General features: G+C 43.6%; 2 protein-coding genes across 6 annotated transcripts in view; both read left to right on the plus strand.

Annotated features, from left to right (window-relative positions):
* KPNA7 (karyopherin subunit alpha 7) overlaps nucleotides 1-14,623 on the plus strand; it is a 40,966-nt gene extending 26,343 nt beyond the window's left edge. Inside the window, exon 10 of the mRNA XM_045074872.1 lies at nucleotides 14,237-14,623. Coding sequence (XP_044930807.1) covers nucleotides 14,237-14,623 — 387 coding nt within the window. The remainder of the gene's footprint in view (nucleotides 1-14,236) is intronic.
* SMURF1 (SMAD specific E3 ubiquitin protein ligase 1) overlaps nucleotides 14,580-21,365 on the plus strand; it is a 106,627-nt gene continuing 99,841 nt past the window's right edge. For 2 of the 5 annotated variants that reach the window (XM_045075109.1, XM_045075111.1), the window contains exon 1: nucleotides 14,582-14,949. In XM_045075109.1, the coding sequence (XP_044931044.1) occupies nucleotides 14,895-14,949 (55 nt within the window). In that variant the 5' untranslated portion in view covers nucleotides 14,582-14,894. Of the gene's footprint in view, nucleotides 14,950-15,650; nucleotides 16,527-21,365 lie in introns of those variants that run through there. The other 3 variants (XM_045075112.1, XM_045075110.1, XM_004774947.3) reach the window with 3 other exon arrangements.

The raw sequence follows: 21,365 nt of genomic DNA on the forward strand, positions 1-21,365 counted from the left end.
TTTTCAACAGATTTGAGAAGATAGGGACTGCAGGCATTAAACAAGAAGAGACAATGAAACAGGAACCAGGAACCATCTCAGATTAATTATCAGGACAAAATTCAAGGTAAGGGTTTGAAGGTAAACATAAGGAAAGATGGAACAGAGCGAGATAAAAGTTGGGAGAAAAATGAGAGAGGATCAATGCAGGAGATCCACCATCTGAATAATTGGAGTTCCAAAATAAATAAATAAATAAATACATAAATAAATAAATAAAATGGAAAAAACACAGGGAAAGACATATCAAACAAATAATAAAAAAATTTATCAAAACTGAAGGACTCTCTAGGTTGAAGGAATCTCTAAGTTGAAGGACTGACTTGGAATGCAAAGCTGAATAGATGAGAAAAAGATGACTATCTACAGTCAATGTTGTGAAATTTCAGACCACCAAGAATAAATAGAAAATCCAAGAAATTTCCAAGAAGAAACAATGTTATGTACAGAAGAATGAGAATGAGATTAACATCAGATTTCTCTCTGGGGACACTGAATGGTAGAATATAGTGGAACAAAGCCTTAAAAGTTTTTTGTTTTTTTTTTTTTTTAAATGATTTTATTTATTTGAGAGGGAGAGTAAGAGTTGGGGGAGAACTCCCTACTCAATCAATGTGGGGCTTGATCCCAGGACCCTGGGATCATGACCTGAGCCAAAGGCAGATGCTTAACTGACTGAGCTATCGAGACACTCCAAAGCCTTGAAAGTTCTGAGGGAAAATTACTTACTACTGACAATTCTCTAGTCATATAAGGCATAGTAGTATTTCCAGATATAAAATCAGGAGGCTTACCTTTCAAGTTATTTTCTAAGTAAGCTACTTGAGAATGTACGCCATCCCAAAAGGGTGAAAACAATCCTCCCCACCCCACCCCCCACCATCACTAAAAAGAAAAACACAAGATAAAAAGTAGAGTCAACTCAGAAGTCCATTGAAATGCAATCCCAGAATAACAGTTGTACAGTGAAGCTGGAAAGTGTTTTTTTCCTTATTAGAACTGAAAGGCAGCTCCAATCAGAATGTTTTCAATGAGAGGAATGAAATAGACCAGAGTAACAGAATGACCAAGAAGCCCGATCATGTTAATGACTTGATGAAGAAAACATACATCTCTTCCATCAGTAAGAAGAAAGTAAGGCAATTAGAAATAAAAGCTAAAAAATTATGTAAGAAACTTATGGCCAAACAGGAAGCAAACCAAAATGTGGTGTGATTTTAATCTTGATTCTGTAACAATTAACTTGTGGAACCAGCAGATAAAACAGGGAAGTCAACTCTGCTTGCAGAAGAGAATGTGAATGTTGTCATCCTTGACGTTGTCAGAGTTTACCTGATAAGTATGGAGGTGGGAGTATCGAGGACAAGTATAAGAGAAGGTAGGGATATTGATATCTTCATCTAACGTGGAGGAGATCTTGAGTTACAGGCTGATGGAAGATCAAACACGAGCTCAAAAAAATTTTAAAGTACAAATAGAAGAAGCAAAAATACAAAGCAAGTACCAAAATGGAGTCAGGAGGAGGGAACTCCTTATCTTCCACAATGGGGAGTCAGATAATGTCTTAAATTAAATCAAGAAATACCAGTGTGGGGGCGCCTGGGTGGCTCAGTGGACTAAAGCCTCTGCCTTTGGCTCAGAGCATGATCTCAGGGTCCTGGGATGGAGCCCCGCATCAGGCTCTCTACTCAGCAGGGAGCCTGTTTCCCCCCTCTCTCTGCCTGCCTCTCTGGCTACTTGTGATCTCTCTCTGTCAAATAAATAAATGAAATCTTAAAAAAAAAAAAAGGAATACCAGTGTATTATATATATTATCATTATATTTTATATGTTATATTTACTATATTACTATATTTGTGTATTATATAAATATATATATATTATTATTGGTGAATATCTAGTAGTATATATATAGAAAAAACATTCTGGGAGACTATTCACCAAATTGCTAATCTCTGGCTAGAAGAGAGGGGAGTCCCATTTCTATTATTGCTAGTGTTTTAATAATAATTAAAAATAGAAAACCTCAAAAACATTAGAATTGTGTAATCTTATGGTGTATTGCATGAATATGAATTTGAGTCCTGAATTCCTGAAGCATAACTCCATACAATAAAAGTCTGATAAATGACTTGGGAGTTACCAGTAATAAAAAGGCGTTTCAGTGTGTGAGTTTCTCTTCTCTAAAGCAAACACCCTTTCACTCAGTTTGGGTGAATCATAAATGGCAAAAGATTCCATGTGTCTGATTTGCTTGTCTTTGAGAAATGTGATTGTTTAGAAAACACTTAAAGTTTTTTTTGTTTGTTTGTTTTTTTGGTGGGGGTAGGGGAAGTGGAGAATCATAACATTTAACAGTTATTAAAACTTATGGGAACTTTTTTATTTATTTATGAAGTTCTGGTTACTACCTATATATTCAGCTGAATAAATTTACGAGGGAAAGTCTTCTCTGGGAGGCGGCGGTTTAAAGACAAACACCTCTAGATTAAGCACAGTTATTTAAATGACACTTTTACAAAGGGTTTTCACAGATAACATCTTCCATACCAGTAATTCTTATAAAAACAGCATGATGTTGATATTGTATCTATTTTATAGAGAAAGAAATTGAAGCTCAGAAATGTAAGGCAATCACCCATGATCACATAACCAGCGAATAGGGGAGTATTTAAGCCCATTCAGCTGATGCCAGATCTACTCACAGTTGTATCCCTAATGTGGGGGATCACTGAAGGATTCATTGTTCTGGGTTTACCCTGGTTCTTATATGCCTTGGGTTCTTAGATCTCTGTACATTTTAAGGAAAGGAAACTCTGGTGATTGTTAAAAAGATTTTGTGACATGTCTCTAGTCTTGAGGAAAGGTAGGGAAGGGAGTGTTTGGGTCATCAAGATATCAGAATCCAAAGGATGCTTGGAAGTGATTTTTTTTTGTTTGTTTGTTTCTGGGTGGGGGACACTCCACTCTCACTGATTGGAAGGTGAAGACGCAGGTGCAGATGTGGGAGACTTGAAAATGATTTTTTTATGGGACTTCTCTAGACGGATTTCTAAGGAGAATACCTACCCTAATAATCAGGTATACTGTAGACAGGGCCTTTCTCTCTCTTTGCCTGTGGCCATAAATCTGGCTTCCCAACTACAGGTACCCTTCTAGCAAAACTCTAGGAACGTTCTAAGCTGAGTGACCAAGGGTCAAGTTGGCAACTCTTTCTTTTGAACCTGCAGTCCAATTCTTCCCAATAAGAAGAAAACTAGCTCTTCGTCAAAAAAAAACAAAAACAAAAAACCCCCTAGTGCTACCCCAATACTGCATTTCAGGCACGGACAAGTTCATAGCTTGCCTAAGTCATGCACTGTTGGCACCAGTCTCCCAATAACCCGTTTCCCTCCTGCTTAAATAGGAATTATTCTGCAAAGGATTGCATTCAGATTGTGGAAACTACTTTAGGGGAAGGATGCATTAGGTAATGGATGGGTTCCATAAAACATCTCTAATGATTCTTAGCTCTACCCTTTTTCGAAGGAAGGCATTCTCCTAAGACCAGCCCAATGGAATTATCAAAATATTCCATTCAGATGCAATATAGTTTATTTGAGATAACAATATTCAAGAGTCTTAATTTTCATCAATGACTAGAGAATCCAACCATAATCCAAATGCAATGTAGTAAGTACAGTTTTTCTCCTTTGCAGCTAGTGCTTTCCTTAGAATAAAACTGTATTCCCATATGGTTCCAAAGACTTTGACTTATTAGAGAGAGGCATGGTAGTCCTGTCCTGGGCTTAGTTAAGACATCACAGACTTTGCTCGCTGAGCAAACTGCAGTGTCTAAATTGATTATACCTCTAAGTGACAACTTAAAATGAAAACTCACAGCAGAAATAGATGTGGCTTGTTGAGAAAGCTGTTCAAGTCTTTGCAAAAAGCAAGTTTTGGGGCTGCTTTATGAGAAAAAAAGTTACCAGCCATACATCCTGAGTATCAAATTTAAATTGGTAATGCTCCTGAATGGATCACAGCTCATTTTTGGAAACGCTTTAGAAACTTGAAGCTTAAGACATATGCAAATCTTTTTCTATGTGCATCCAGGTGAAGCAACCAAACCCTTCCCCTTGTCCCCTAAACGTAAGCCCTCAGTGTAGCTCTTCTGTCTTATTTATACATTATTTGCTTTATGTGGTGGTTTCCACTACCAGACATGAGCCACAAAATTCAGGGCCATACCCTATTGACCTTTTAAAATTCTTTGCCGGGGGCACCTGGGTGGCTCAGTAGGTTAAAGCCTGGGCCTTCGGCTCAGGTCATGATCTCAGAGTCCTGGGATTGAGCCCCGCATCCGGCTCTCTGTTCAGCGGGGAGCCTGTCTCCTCCTCTCTCTCTCTGCCTGCCTCTCTGCCTACTTGTGATCTCTGTCTGTCAAATAAATAAATAAAATTCTTTGCCAAACAGCTTGATTCAATAATGGACAAAGGACTTAAATAGACATTTTTCCAAAGACCTACACATGGCCCACACGCACATGATAAGATGATAAATGTCATTAGTCGTGGGGGGAAATGCATTATTAAAACCATAATGAGATACCGCTTCATGGCCACTAGGATGGCTACTGTCAAAAACCAGAAATGATGAGGAGGATGTGGAGAAATTGAAACCCTTGTGTATTCTTGGTGGGAATGTAAAATGGTGTGACCATTATGGAAATCAGTGCAGTGAGTCCTCAAAAAATAAAAATAGAATTATCATAGGATCTCGCAATTCCACTTTTGGGTATCTACCCCCAAAGAATCGAAAGCAGGGTCTTGAAGAGAGATTTGTACACCCGTGTTCACAACGGTATTATTCACAATAGCTAAAACATGGAAGCAACCAAGATGTCCATCAACAGCAGATGAATGGATTAGCGAAGTGTGGTCTCTCCAGACAATGGAATATTACTCAGTCTTAAAAGGGGAGAAAATTCTAACATCTGCTACAAAGTGGATTAGTTTTTTTTTAAGATTTTATTTATTTATTTGACAGAGATAGCAAGAGAGGGAACACAGCAGTGGGGGTGGGAGAGGGAGAAGCAGGCTTCCTGCCGAGCAGGGAGCCTGACTGGGGGCGGGGGGTCGATCCCAGGACCCTGGGATCATGCCTAAGCTGAAGGTAGACACTTAACAACTGAGTCACCCAGGCGCCCCCAACATGGATTAATCTTAAGGATATTACATTCAGTGAAACAGGCCAGTTAGAAAAAGACAAAATATCATATGATTCCACTTATATGAGGTCTCTGGGATAGTCAGATTCACAGAGACAGAAAGCAGAATGGTGATTGCCAGGGTCTGGGGGAAGGAGACAGTGGAGCATTGTTAAATGTGTACAGGGTTTGTTTTACATGATGAAATGAGTTCTGGAGATGGGCGATGGTGAAGCACAACATTCTGAATGTATTTAGTCCCACTGACTTTACACTTAAAGGTAGTTAAGATGGCAGATTTTATATTATGCATATTTTGCCATTAAAAAAAAAAACTAGGGGAAAGAAAACCTGACAGCTCATATCCAAACTACATAATGAATGCCTATAAATCAGTAAGAAAGACAGAGAATCCCATAGGAAAATGGAGAAAAAAACCCAAAATATTGCATGTGCACTTGGCTAAAGGGATTCCGAATAGCTGAAGTAATACCCTATTAATAATCAGAAAAGGTGGGGCAGCTGGGTGGGTCAGTGGGTTAAGCCTCTGCCTTTGACTCAGGTCATGAACTCAGGGTCCTGGGATCGAGCCCGGCGTCGGGTTCCCTGCTTGATGGGGAGTCTGCTTCCCCCACCCCCTCTGTCTGCCTCTCAGCCTACTTGTGAACTCTCTCTGTCAAATAAATAAATAAGATCTTTAAAAAAATAATAGAAAAGGCAATTTAGGGGCGCCTGGGTGGCTCAGTGGGTTAAGCCGCTGCCTTCGGCTCGGGTCATGATCTCAGGGTCCTGGGATCGAGCCCCACATCGGGCTCTCTGCTCAGCGGGGAGCCTGCTTCCTCCTCTCTCTCTGCTTGCTGCTCTGCCTACTTGTGATCTCTGTCTGTCAAATAAATCAATAAAATCTTTAAAAAAATGCAAAAAAAAAAAAAAAGAAAAGACAATTTAATATAATGCTCATATTAGTAAAAATGCAGTTTAACATAGTGTTTACATTAGCCCCAAAGTGGGACCTTCAAACGTCTATGAATGAATGAATTGATGTATAGTTATACTATGCAAACCATAAAAATAGGCGAACTATAGCCACAACACAATAATATGGATGAATCTCAGAAACATAATGTTGAGTTAGAAAAAATCAGTAGCAAAATATTCCAGACTGTATGGATCGATTTACAGAAAGTTCAAAAACAGGCAAAAGAGATACTTAATTGATGAAACTATAAATAGAAGCGACGAAATTCGAATAAGAGGGGCGTGGTTCCCGCGGAGGAGGCTGGGAAACGTTGTGATTGGGGGGATGAATGTAGGGGTTTTCTGGGACCTGGAGATGTTCTGTTTCTTTACCTCCTGGTGACTACAGAGGAGTTTCACTTTTCCTTACATGTGTTACATTTCAGAACAAAAATGTTTCTAATACAAAAAAAAAAAAATTCCTTGCACATTGCCAGACACACTGAAGTTTCCTGATAAATGTTTGCTCATATTCTACCTTATAATAAAGAGAGAAAGTGAACTTATGTTATAAATCAGTGCATACAAATGACAAAACCGGTTTCCTGGCGAGGAAAAAATGGGCATCAGCAACCTATTCTGTGGCCTAAGCCCCACCTTCCCCCTCCCTACCGGGAGATCCTAGGCAGACAGAGGGTTGATGCAGTGTAGAGAGATGGACAGATGGACAGAACGTCTACTTGAAGCACGTGGACAGTGCTAAGGACAGGCACCGAAGAAAGGATGAACTTGGGTTGGAAATAGCTATCCTTGAAAATCTTTATCATGTTCACTTAGCAGGAACGGAAGCTAATAATTATAGAAGCATCCCTCCCTCACACACACCAGAACCCCAAATTAACTTAATTTGTTTATATGAATGCCTTTAAATAATGAGGTACACAGCTCCCGCCCCTTTCTTGGTACTAGGGGAATCTTTGTCACATTCATCTGTACTTGTTTCTATTTTTGCACAATCAGGGTAAGATTAGAGCCTTGCCGGAGCTCCACAGAAAGATGAGTTTGATTCAAACACTGTGCAGAATGCAGAGAGCAATGATTTGGTGACTGGTTCAGCGCATCTGTAGGACTGGAGAATTGGGTCACCTCCTTGCCAGCACAAACCCTAGTTAATATTTGTCACAGATGGGCACTTACTACAACTCTTCTTTTTTTTTTTTTTTTTATAATTAGCACGACTGTGTGTGATTCATGAATTTTCCGGTGAATTCTTTCAGCCTTTCCTCTTGTTAGGATTCCTCTGTCTTCACATTAGAGTCAGCATGTGCTTGGGGAATCAAAAACTGAACTCTCTAAATTCCTGGTATCAGTTTAATCAAATCATAGCAAATGTTAGTCTGCTGCCTTCCTTCCTGGATCGTGTTTGTGAGTCACACATTAGCCATTGAGGGGTTGTTCAGTTCTCTTCCTATTAGGGAGAAAGCCCTCCTGTGTGTAGTTTGGACAGGAGGTAGTGCCTAGTTCTCATTACAAAAGTCAAAGTGGCTTTATCTTCCCCTCTTATTGTTCCCTGGCAGCCAGGGCTTCAGGGTCTGGTATAGACTCAGCCTATTGGGAACTCCCTCTAGCGCTTACAATCTTGAGATGTACGGAAGATGGCATTAAGTCCTAGGGGAGCAGGGGTCGCGTCCTGGCCATACTGTTTCTCATTAAGAAAAAAATCTTCTCCTTGGCTGTTCAGGTGTTTTGATCATTGCCCATACTCTATTGTGAAATCTAACAAGGATTCTGTAACCTCTCCCCTTGACCTCACCACCCCCGAAACTCTTCTAATATATCTCATTTTTGCTTAAATTACCTATAACTGTTTTTGACATTCTGGCCAAAGTATCTTTGTTTTGGATTTTGCACATCACTTCTCTCTTCCTAAAGTTGGGGTGATACGAAAGTACCTTTCACAGAGGCTCTCACATGCAAACCCCTATCAGAATCGCCCGGAGGGTTTGTTCAACCGTGAATTGTTGGGTCTACCTTCTGAGTTTCTGATGCAGTCAGCATGGGATGCTGCCTGAGAATTTGCATTTCTAACAGTCCCCTGCTGATGCTGCTGCTCTGTGGGCCACATATTTGAGAACCATTTGCTTAGAATACAGGAGCACTTCCTCTAGCCCTGTCCGAAACTAGCAACAATTTTTAGCCAATACACAATGATTCAGAGTGTTACTTGGGATTTCCTTTGGTTTGTTGATTTCCTTGGTTATTGTTGCTTATATATTACAGATGAGATGCAACAAACTTAGAGAATACTTATTTTTCTAGACCAATAGAATCATGAGATTCTGAGGGAGTAGTAGACCAAAGCCTGGGCATCAACTTTGTTTATTTACAATAAAAATGTCATGTCTGAAAAAATGAGTTGATTATATTCTTAGCAGTGTCTTGATTACTTTTATTAGGATAATCAATTGTTTAAAACACTGCTCATCTAAGTGTCTACTCTGTAAACAAAACTACATTTTTAAATGTATAAAAGTAGTTCAGTCATTTTCTCATTTCCACTATGGCCTGATCTGTTTCTGAACATTGACTGTGAGGTTCAACTATGATCTCTCTCTTTTTTTTAAGATTTTATTTATTTGAAAGAGAGAGAGCAGGAGCAGGGTTGGTGGGGAGGGGCAGAGGGAGAGGGAGAAGCAGACTCCACACTGAGCGGGAAACCCAATGTGGGGCTCTATCCCAGGCTCCAATCCCAGGGCCTGATCCCTGGACCCGGAGAACATGACCTGAAGGCAGAGGCTTACTTGACTGAGCCACCCAGGTGCCCCACAACTAGGATCTTTTAAGGAATTATTTTTTTTCTAGAATTGTCCCTAATTACTTGGCTGCATATATTTGAAGAAATAATCTAAATCTCAAATAATTCCACAGCCATAAAATACAACCACTTACCTATTAGGATGGCCAGAAGAGAAGACAGTGACAATACCAAATACTGGCGAAGATGCAGAGAAACATTGCTGGTAGAAAAGTAAAATACTGGGGCATCTGGGTGGCTCCGTGGGTTAAGGGTCTGCCTTTGGCTCTTTGGCTCAGGTTGTGATCCCAGGTCCTGGGATTGAACCTTGCCTCGGGCTTCCTTTCCCTCTCCCTCTGCCTGCCACCCCCCCTGCTTGGTGGCACTCTCTGTCAAACAAACGAATAAAGAAAGAAAAAAAGAAAATCCTTAAAAAAAAAAAAGTAAAGTAAAATGCTACAGCCACTTGGAAAAAGTTTGGCAGTTTCTTAGAACACTAATCGTGTAATTTCCATATGACACAGTAATTGTACTCTAAGGCTGTTACTCCAGAGAAATTAAAACTTACTATGTTCTCAGAAATGCCTGCCCATGAATGTTCATAGCTGTTTATTTATAGTAACCCAAAACTGTGGAGTTAGCCAGCTGTCGTCCAATGGGTGAAGGTTAAAAGGTGATACATCCAAATCGTGGAATACTAGTTAGTAGTAAAAAGGAACAAACTATAGAAGCAGATTACAATTTGGATGAGTCTCCTGGGGAATTATGTTGTGTGAGAAGAACCTATTCTAAAAGACTATATTGTATACGACTACATCGATGTAACATTTTTGAATTGGCCACATTTTAAGAATGGAGGGTAGATTAGTTGTCAAGTGTTGGTGGTGGGACAAAAGGACATGAGGATGAGGAGGGTGTGCTGTTGGTGTGTTCAGTAGTTTGTGGTGGTGAATACTTGGACCCACACAGATATTAAAAATGTATAGAACTTCATACACGTACACAGAAGTCCGAGTAAGACGGGGAGAATCTGAATGTCATTGGATTGTATTGATGTCAATATCCTGGTTGTGATATTGCACTATAGTTTTGTAACATGTTACCATTGGGGAAACTGGAGACAGTGCACAAGGGATCTCTCTGTGTTATTTCTTATAACTGCATGTGAATCTACAATGCTGTCAATAAACATTTTAATCAAAGAAGACCCTACTGGGGTTCCTGGATGGCTCAGTCAGTTAAGTAACCAACTCTTGATTTCGGCTCAGGTTATGATCTCAGGGTTGAACCATCTCAGAGATGGAATCCCATATGGGCTCTGTGCTGAGTGTGGCATCTACTTAAGATTCTCTTTCTCCTTCTCCCTTTGCCCCTTCCCCCTGCTCATGCATGTGCACTCTCTCAAATAAACAAAACAAAAAGATCCTATCAAAGATAATAAGCTCTATCAATGATAAAAATATAGTAAGGCTTGCATATTGGTAATTTTAAAAAAGATTTATTTTTTAAATTTTATTAAATACAATTTTATCATAAATAAATTATATTAAATAAATAAATTTCATTAAATATATTTTACAAGAAAAAATTTTTATTTTATTAAAATTTTTTTTATTTATTTGACAGACAGAGAATACAACTAGGCAGAGAGGCAGGCAGAGAGAGAGGGGGAAGCAGGCTCCCTACCGAGCAGATAGCCCAATGCAGGGCTCGATCTCAGGACCCCAAGATCATGACCTGAGCCAAAGGCAGAGGCTTAACCCACTGAGCCACCCAGGCACCCTGGATATTGGTAATATTAAGCTCAGTATATAATTAAAGGCTACCTGGCATAGAAGGATAGATAAATATGTTAGCTAATCACAATTTTGTATATCTGATTGTTTTAAAAACTCAATGTTGGGTGAAAAGCAAACGAAGCTCAGATCCTGGATCTAGGAAAGATCTTAAAGGCTGGTCTGTTCGAGCCACTGACCATAGGTACTAGCTCATGCCTAGCAGTGTACTCCCGAGAGGTGTTCAGTGTAGCCAGCAGGGAATCTCTGCACAATATTCCTGATTTCCCTCGGGTAATAGCACTAGTAGGTTTGGAGGAAACCTACTGGAGGAAACCTAGGTTTGGAAGAAAGACTAGCATATGCATTTTACATGTACTAATAAGAATTACCCATCACCAAGGGTCTATTATCTCCATTGTATGGATGAGCAAACTGAGGCTTGGCGACTTTGATACACTTGCTCTGCCACCAACTGGTAACACGGTGGGGCCAGAGTGTGAGTGTATGTGGGCCATAGCCACCCTCTTTTCAGGACGCATACCTACTGCCTTCCAAAGGGGTTTCTGCTGTGTTGGCTCTTGAACACACACATATGGGATATTCCCAGTGTGATTTGCTTGATCATTTCCTTCCAGACTGAGAGTTCTTAATCTAGGGGCTATGGTTCTTTACAGGATCCACAAATTGGTTTTAGGAGATCGTGAGTCCACTGAAATTGGATGTAAATTTGGTGCCTATTTGCACATATGATTTTTTCTGGGCAAAGGACCCAGATGATGGTTGTTTCCATCAGATTCCCTGAAGCGGTTTGGGACTCAAAAGACAGGTTGAGAAGCACTGCAGTTAGATCCAAAGAGAGATTTTTACCCTCCCCCTCCCCGAAAGTGTTTCAAATGCCCAATAACACTGACAAAGGCAAGTGATACAACTGGGAGAAATAAAATAAGCTGCCAAATCCTACACAGAAAGCAGGGTCAAAATCGTTCTTTCGTAAAGTCATTGCAAAGAGGATACTTGCAGATACTCACCAAATTTCATCTCTGTCTCAGCAGAATTGTTAAACACTTCCCATCTACTTGTCTAGATATCTTTAGAAAATAGCATTTTTGATAAATTTGATAAACGCTGAAAGGATATCAAAGTACCTTAAGCTTAGGATAAGGGCTAGTCCACAGGCTTAGCACAAAATTGTGGCTGATGAATTTTATGTGGGCCAATTCCTTTTATCATCTTTATCTTTTTAAGAAGATTTATTTATGAGAGAGAGAGAGAGCACGTGTGTACGTGCATGCATGGGGCAGCAGGTGGAAGGGGGGAGAGTGGGGTGGTGGGTAGAGGGAGAGAGAGAGAACGAATCTCAAGCAGACTCCTGGCTGAGTACAGAGCCTGTGTAGGGCTTGATTCCAGGACCATGAGATCAGGGTCTGGGCCGAAATCAACAGTCGGATGCTTAACCCACGGACCCACGTGGGCGCCCCTCATTTTTTTTTTTCCAACTTTTCGTTAGAGTCAGATCCAGCAGCTACAACATTACTGCTCTTGAACTGAAATCTGTGGTGGAAAATACATTCATTCTCTGCACAAGTCCTTCCCTCTGCCTACAATGCCCTTGTCCAGTGAACTTGAACACTGCACTTAAGTCCTGGTTGGAGGTCTTCTATGACTCTTGTGTGATCTTCCCAACTTTTTCCTCTCAGGCAGAATGGTCTTGTCAGTTATGTTGAACCCTCAGTACACACCAAAGTCACCGTGTCCTCGTCAGTGGTTCTGTGTCTGTTTCATCCGGGCCACTAAGCCTCTGAAATGCTATACCTGTGCCTTATTTATTTTGTATTCCTTGTCCCTAGCCACATAGTAAGTGGCTCGAGTTTGCTGATGAATAAAACATTAGCTTCCATTTAGGAAGGCCCTCCTAGTGCAGCTGCGTTGAAAGACACGGTTCACCGTTTGGTGTATCTAGTTAAATGACAACAACAATTACTTGTTAATGAGTAAATGAAATGCCTTTCGGTAACCTTCAGAAATGACCTTCTGATTCAGGTGTTGAGGAAACAATCAGGAAAAGGAAGGCCCAGACAGCTAGGCAGGTAAGAAAACAATGAGGTTAAGAAGCGAAAGGATTTTAGATCCGGAGCAGCTAGGGATCAGAACAGGGGCCAGTAGCACTCAGCTAAGCAAAGAAAGAGAGGGTTAGCCTGATTGAGAGAGAAGGGACTTCTAGAAGAATGAAGAGAAGGGGCAGATACTGGGTGGACTGAAAATTGAATGGGGATCACTTGGGAGCAGGGATTAGAGACTCTAAATGGATTTTTTCAGACCCCAGGGACTCACTCTTAGCGACAATCACCTATAACCAGATTCTGGGTCTGCTGCTCTGTTTCTTAAACATAACTTGCATTCTTGAATATTTCACTAGAATTACTGAAAGTCTGAGCTGCAAGGGGCTATAGAAATGATCTGGGTGTGCTTTTTTTTTTTTTAGATTTAATTATTTGAAAGAGCAGGAAGGAGCAGAGGCAGAGAGAATCTCAAGCAGGTTCCATGCCCAGGGATGAGAGGCTTGATCTCACATCCCCAAGATCATGACCTGAGCTGAAATCAAGAGTCAGCCACCTGAGTGATTGAGCCACCCAGGGGCATGTCTTTTATTTGACTGACTGAGGCTCAAGAGGCAACTTTGAATCCAGCCCAGGAGACACGGGGCTTACTGGGTTCAGCCTGAGGCAGGGAAGCATGTCTAGGCAGAAGGCTCTATTCTGAAGACTGTGACCCCAGAAAAGGTCCCTGACTGCAGGGGGTGGCTACAATGGCTCCGGAGCCTGGTTTTCTTAAGATACAAACCAAATAAAGGCTTTCAGAGAATTAGGTTGTTGGTCAAAAACAACTTTGGTAAACAAGCCCAGCTTTTCCTCTTTATTAACATAGTATTTCCTCTCCATTACAGGTTAACAGAGAGGAGTTTGCTGGAGAAAGCCTAACGAGCTTTTAGTTCTACCCTGCAACTCTGGGAAGAGGGGAAATGTTAATTTTTAGTTCAGCTGTGCAAGTCTGGGAGGGGTGAATGTAAGCAGAAGGCCATAAAGCTGCCTTTTTTGTTGGTTTGAATTGTATGCAGATTGGATAATAACAAACATCTACCTCTCTCTGTACCATCTTGTTTACCTTGTCCATTTATGGCACTTCCAGCCATTCTGGAAACTCTGTCACGGGTCAATAGACCGCACTAGTTGCACAGAATAAACCTAGGGGACTTTGTGTCTTTGAGATGTCTCCATTGAAATTGCATTCTCGAAAAGCCATTTACTTAAAAAAAAAAAAAAAAAGTGCTGCATGACTATTTGTGCAAGGTGTTTGGTGTGTAGTAACAGGCCACTGGTTTACCTAATCCTCTTTTCAATAGCTATCAGGGACCCCAGAGGCTTGAGAGAGACCTGGAAAATTCATTCCGCCCGCATCTGCAGACCCGTTGCCCTGGAGAAGGTGGAGAAGACCGAGGGCGACGGCTCGTGGGCCCAAACGGGGCCTCCACCCTCGCTTCCCCTTCCGCCGGCCTCCAAGGCGTGCTCCGCTCCCAAGCCCGGATCTCCCTCGCCCGAGTCGAGGCCGGAGGACGCGGGAAGCCACCGCCACAGGTTCCAGACCCCGCGCGTCCAGAGCACGGCCCGCAGCGTAGCCCCGCGGCGCGCCCCGCCCCGCCGTGTCCGCGGCCGCGCGCACGCAAGCAGGCGCGGGGGCGCACGGCGCGGGTACGCGCAGGGCCGGGCCGGCACGGCGGCGGGAGCGCGCGCGGCTCCGGGAGGCGGCGGCGGCGGCGGCGGAAGCAGCGAGGGCGGCGGGCGTCCGGCTCTGAGGAGGTGGTGGTGGTAGTGGTGGTGGCGGCGGCGGCGGCGGAGGCGGCGGCTCGGGACTGGGCTCGGCTGGGAGCGGGAGAGGGTCGGGGGCGCCGGGTCGAGGGCCGATCCCCCGGCTCGACCATCCTCCTGCCGCCCGGACGCCTGGGCCGCGGAGTTTGTGTCCCGGCTCGGACCCCGGCGCCCAGCCCGGAGCCGTAACCTTGAGGCGGCGGCGGCGGGGCCGGGCCGGGCCGGGCCGGGGGGCGGCGGCGCTGGATCCGCGGCTGCCCGATCGTTGGCGGGAGATGTCGAACCCCGGGACGCGCAGGAACGGCTCCAGCATCAAGATCCGTCTGACAGGTACGGCCGGCGGGAGGCCCACCCGCCTCCCCCACAGCCCCCCGCACGGCTCGGCGCCCGCTGGCGCCCCGCACGGCCCCCCAGCAGCCCCGGAATTTCCCGCAGAGCGCCCCGGTAGAGTGGCCCTCCCCCACGCCGGCCGTTGTCCCAGGACCTCGTCACCCCCCTCGGCGAGTGCCCCTCGCTCCTCGCTCCCGGCCCCGCCCCCTCGCTGTTCCCGGCCCCGCCCCCTCGCTTCTCACCCCCACCGCACGCCCCCCCCCCCCACGGCCCTCCGGCTTCCCTCCTTTTCCTCCCACCTGCCCCGTCGCGTCCCCCCTCCTAGCCCCCTTCCCGTTTCCCCCCGCCCCCGTGTCCTGGTCGCTCCCCTTCCTCTCCCCGCCTTGTCCCCTCGTTTCTCCCCTCGTGGCCCCGCCCCCCGCTGCTCAGCCCCCTTCCTCCCCCTCGCTTTCTTCCCTCTTCCCTCACCTGCCTCCTCGCTTTCCCTCCTGGCCCCGCCCCTTGCCCTGGGTCCCACCCCTCGCTTCTCACCACCTTCCCATCCTCTCTCGCCTCCCCGCTCTCCTCCGCCGTGCCCCCGCGCTTCTCCCTCCAGTCCCCCGCTTCTTTACCCCCTCCCCCATACTCTCGCCCTTCCTCTCTCTACCGACTCCCCAACTTGCCCCCTGGCTTCTCCCCTCCCGGCCCCGCCCCTTTATTCTCCCTTGGCCGGGCTCCCTCACTTTCCCCCTAGGCCCCGCCCCCTCATTTTCCACTTAGTCCCGCCCTCGCTTATCTGGCGGCCCCGCCCCCCTGCTTCTGTCTCGCTGCCTCCACCCTTTCCTTCAGCCTCGAATTCCTCAGTCCTGTCGTGTCGCTGCTCCCGGTCCTGTTCTCCTCACTTCCCCCCTGGTCCAGACCTCTTCAGTCTAGTCCACTTCCTTTCTGCCTCAGGCCAGGCCACTGTCTGCTCCCGATCGTGCTTCTTCAATTCTTTTCTGCATTGCACTTTACCAGCCCCGCCCCTCTCCCCGCAACCTCCTTGAGCCCTGAGTAGGGCTGAGGGTCCCCCCGGCCCCCACTGGAGGCTTTGGCAGCAGCACGAACGCAGACTCCTTGATTCGCTCTCACCGAGTCTTCAGTGAAGTGCCGGTGTCTGCTAGGAGGCTCGGTAGTGCCACCTTCAAGGGGGGTGCGGAGCTCTGCTGAGGGCCGGCGGCGCGGGGTTTGGGGAGTGTGGTCGCCAGCTGCCTGGTGGAGGCGCCCCTCGCTAGCCGCCCGGGACTGCGGTGCTGCGGCCTCCCTCCCAGGTTAAACCCTACCTGAGGCCCGGTCGTGCGCTCCTGCCCGGGGACTTGCGACCTCCAGTGTTTCCAGCTTGGGAGAGGAAATGAAAAGTTGAGGCCGGTTCCTGTCAGGAGGCTTTCCCTTGGATTTCTGTGTTCCGTGGCCAGTCTGGTCAGAGTCCGGTCAGATCCTTTCCAAGAGCGAATGAGCATTTTGGACACTTGATGGCAGATGCGTGGCCCTAATTCGTCGGTAAAAATCCAGGAAAACAGCAATGGGTGATTGGTTTCAAACTAAAGTTTCCTTTGAAAGTACGTAGTTGTTGCATGATTTATTTTTTTTCAAAGAGGTTTTATATAGATAGATAGATAGCTATATATATATATAGATAGATAGATAGATAGATGTATAGTTATATATATGGGGTTTTTTGGTTTGGTTTGGTTTGGTTTGGTATAAAGATGTCAGATTAGGTTACAATAAGATAATGTGATCAGATAATGATTTGGACCCAAATCCAGAGCCTGGTTTTGTGAAATAACTGCCATGTATCCCAGGGATCTTTGCTTCTGGAGGAACATAATCCTTTATTCCAGGGCTAGTAGGAAACAGCTTCTCACCATGTAGATACAGTATATAACATTGTTATTTTTATGGTTCCATGAAAGCCCTGTTTTTGACTTTGTAATCCTTGTAAAACTTTAATTACTGGCAACTTTAATTTGATTCCCATTTACAGTGCAGTCTGTAATTGACATCAGATTGGTTTCATTTTTCTTGTTAATAGCAGGAGTAACTGATTTCATGAGTTCTGGTAGAAATGTGACTAATGTTTCAGAAGGAATAGGTTCTAATTACAATGTTTGTGTCAGGTGTGTATATGTTCTTCAAACCTTGTTGGCTCGTGTGGGCCTATCCCTGGTGAAAGGGAAGGCTTGGTTTGTCCTCGCAAATAATTTTTGGGCTCAGAAATTTAGATACTGAAGATACAGAAACGTTTTGAAGAGTTTGGCATGGGATTTGCTATTGAAGGATCAGGTGATGAGGGTTATTTCCAAAGCCCCCTTTCCCTTCACCCCTGTTGGTGTTATTGAAGGTCTGGGATGATCTGTGAGTGTGGTCCTCGCTGCAACAGAATTGAGTTTAGCGGTGATTGCAGACCCATAAGACCCACGTGTGTTGTCTGTTGAATGTTAATTGACACGCTGTTATGTTAATTAAGATGCTGGAATCCTGTTTCATTGTAGATAGAATAGGTTTTGGCCTCATTTTTTTTTTTTTTTTTTAAATTTATTTGACAGTCAGAGATCACAAGTAGGCAGAGAGGCAGGCAGAGAGAGGAAGGGAAGCAGGCTCCCTGCTGAGCAGAGAGCTCGATCCCAGGAACCCAGGATTATGACCTGAGCCGAAGGCAGAGGCTTCAACCCACTGAACCACCCAGGCGCCCCTGGCCTCATTTTTTTTTTTTTTTTAAGATTTTTATTTATTTATTTGACAGAGAGAGAGCGAGAGATCACAAGTAGCAGAGAGGCAGAGAGAGGGAGGGGGAAGCAGGCTCCCTGCTGAGCAGAGAGCCCGGTGTGGGGCTTGATCCCAGATCGATCCCAGAACTCTGGGATCATGACCCCAGCCGAAGGCAGACTCTTAGACTGAGCCACCTAGGTGCACCCCGCCCCCCGCCTCATTTTTAAGGTTGTCAGGGGTTTGAAATCTCTCCACTTCTGGCATGTTGGGGTAGCCATCTTTCAAAAATTGAGTACTCTTGCTACAGGTTTCAGAGTTTATTACTATGTGTCATATTGGAAAAAAAAAATTTGTTTTTAAACCGAGGGATATTCTCACCGGTCAATAATATCACACAGGGCATGATTCAAGGCAACGTGTGAAGACATTGGAGTATAAAAGAGTCTTTAGAACTTTGGGGTCTACAGTTGTATTTGGTGATGAGTAGAGGATTGGATTTAAAATGAAGGAATGTGATTTTGATCAGACCTACCATAAACTGCATGATATGGAACAAATTATGTAACCTTGCTGGGTTTCCGTTTCCTCATATAAAATGAGATTTCAACTTTATTGTAACATTCTTTGATTCTCTTTCTCATTTTGGCTACCTACTTATTCCAAATTACGTTGGGTACTTACGCTTTCTGTTACTCTCAATGCTGATTTTCAGAAATTTGTGTTAAAACACAGCACTTGGGTGCCTGGGTGGCTCAGTGGGTTAAGCCTCTGCCTTCACCTCAGGTCACGGTCTCAGGTTCCTGGGATCTAGGCCCACAGTGGGCTCTCTGCTGGCGGGAGCCTGCTTCCCTATGTCCCTCTGCCTGCTTCTCTGCCTACTTGTCATTTCTCTGTCAAATAAATAAATAAAAATAAAATAAAATAAAACAGCACCTGTGTTTGATTTAGATGAAGCATTCATTTTGTGTATTGATTAGGATATATTTTTTTCTTCCTGTGGAACCCTTTCTGTTTTTGCAAACTATTGGGTGGTATATGGAACTGCTTTGGAAGCCTGGCCTATGCAGTAAAATGAATATTTGACTCTTTATATTTAAAAGAAGTTAACTGTAATGAATGTCTTTGTGGTATTTTAACAGGGAAATAGTTTTTAAATAGTTTCAGTAGGCTTGGGGCATAATATGTGCAAAATCAAGTTATCTTAACATTATCTTACAGACATTTTGAGTTCACTAGCGAATCAAACACTTTGGGAACATTATTATTTTAAATTCAAGCCGGATTTGCAAAATCTTTCTTCTTATGTGGTACGCAAATGAATCCCAGATATGTTATTTAGGCCACTTTGGGTAAAAGAGTGGAATTTTGAGCTTTAAGGGTTCCGCAGTGCTCTTCAGGCAAATTTCATTTTATTCTAATGTTAACCAGTTAGTTGAAATGGCAAATGCCTATAAAATTTTTTGCGTTTTTATGCCTTGAGATACTCTCAAACCTCCTTGTGTTTTTATAGCTTTTGGAGCGTGACTGTGTATTGTGAAAAGAAAAATTCTAATTCCAAGTAGAGGGGGGAGGAGACCTTCTTTGATAGCATGTGGAAACAGAGGCTATTTTTATTTTTATTTTTTATTTATTTATTTTTTTAAAGATTTTATTTATTTATTTGACAGAGATCACAAGTAGGCAGAGAGGCAGGCAGAGAGAGAGGAGGAAGCAGGCTCCCTGCTGAGCAGAGAGCCCCATGCGGGACTCGATCCCAGGACCCTGAGACCATGACCTGAGCCGAAGGCAGAGGCTTTAACCCACTGAGCCACCCAGGTGTCCCAGAGGCTATTTTTAAAGTTGTAGCACACGGAAAGTAAGGGAGACTTGGGGTTCAGCCATCCAGATGAGGCTATTTGGAGAGAAAAAGTTGTATTAATAGCTGTCAATAACTCTGATTTATCAGTAACAGGTGGCCTAATTGATTTGGACTAGTTTGGCTTCTCTGAAAGGTTAAGAAAGCTGTTAAGTGTTGCCTTTGTTAGGTTATGCCAGCAGGGAACCTGGTTTATGTAAGGCAGGAAGAACTTTGGGTTTTAACAACCATAACCACGATAGGCTGGAATAAGTCATTTGGTGTTTAGCCATGAGCTGCTCCTGAGTTTCTAGAACATTTTCCTCAGGGTCAGCCTCAAGTTTCTGGAGGTATAGTCAAGGCACTTCTCTGAGCTGAATTAGCCAAGGGTGTGGAATGGGCTAAATCAAGTAACTATGGCAAAACCTCAATTTACTCTAAAAGAAATCACATTCTGCCAAATATAGGTTGCATTACTGATTTTATTTGTGATTTGATCACATTAAGGTTGTTTTTTTCCGCCTCAAATCCATTTCTTTTTAAAGCTTCTTGACCCACCTAACTGACCTGAGCAATGAAATAAATAACTTTATACACTTTATTTTTATCTGTATCTTTATAGCAGTTGTAGTGAAAGCCAACTAGAATTTTTGCCTACAAGTCTAACTATTTGAGGTAAAAACTACGGGTTTTGCAACCATGAAAGTGGTGTCTGAACTTCGAGTTATTCCTTCTCTTCTACAAATTTTCATTTTCTCTGTTTGGACACATTGTCAGGTCCTAGTGTGGAACGCTGGGTGTCAGGAGGTTCTGTGACTGAGTCACTCGGCAAGAAATCTTTCCTCATGAATAAAAAAAGGAAGACTGACCCATAATATTTCAACATCGGCTCAATGATCCACTTAACTAGACTGGCTGTTTTGTAACATGTTTGTGGGCACTGGTTAAAAGTTAAAATAGCTGAATTGTGCATTTTTATTGAGTGCCAAGAGCAAAAGGGAAGTTCAGGAACCTTCCAAAATAGATGAAATAATTTAGTATCTTGGCAGGCTCTGATATTCTGGTTGAGAAACCCGAACTTTTAGAATTCTTATTTGGATCACATTTTTGTAATTTCAAAACCGTTTTAGAGGTGAAATATTTTTAAACAGAGAATTAAAACTATGTGGCCATTTATTTATTTATTTTTGTCCCTGAACAACTTAAGCGACTGCTTCACTTGTTCTGTAAGTGAATTTTAGTGAGAGCCAGCCTCTAATTTAAATTGGCTTGTTGTCCTCTGCACGCTCCTTCCAGCTGACCACAGTCCCTAAGGCATGCTACTTAGAGATGAGCTGGAGAGCTCTGTTGAGAAACAAAACAAAAGCACCTAGCCATGTGGAGCAGGCATATCTTTTTTTCAAAATGTTAGAATTACTGTTGTGTCTACAGATGTAATTTCATCCATTTGGACATTTAAACTAAGTGGAATAGGTTTCCATACTTCTGGATTAAAGGAAAAAAAAAACCCTTTTATTGTTTTAAAACAAGGCGTAAATAACATACAATCAATGCATCTGGCGCTGCCCCCACCTGATTCCAGCTGTGTGCACCTCCCTCGCGGCTGAAAGGGATTCTAATTGGCTGAGGAATGTCGGCAACATTGTGTATCACTGAGCATGAACCTATGACGCTGGCTGCTGGGTGATGCCATTTCAGAGGTTTTAAGCTCCTGAGTCCAACTTGGAGGTTGCTTTCAGGAGTCTGGAAGAGAACCTTGTGAAGCTGCGGGTTGTAGACGGTAGCCTGCTTTTTTCTTTGTTTGTTGGGCAGTCGCTAAATTCTCTAAAGGCCATGGTGCTTTCTTGTGCCT

This window comes from Mustela putorius, unplaced genomic scaffold (genome assembly GCF_011764305.1).
Source record: "Mustela putorius furo isolate JIRA1106 unplaced genomic scaffold, ASM1176430v1.1 tig00000139_pilon_pilon_pilon, whole genome shotgun sequence".
Lineage (NCBI taxonomy): Eukaryota > Metazoa > Chordata > Mammalia > Carnivora > Mustelidae > Mustela > Mustela putorius.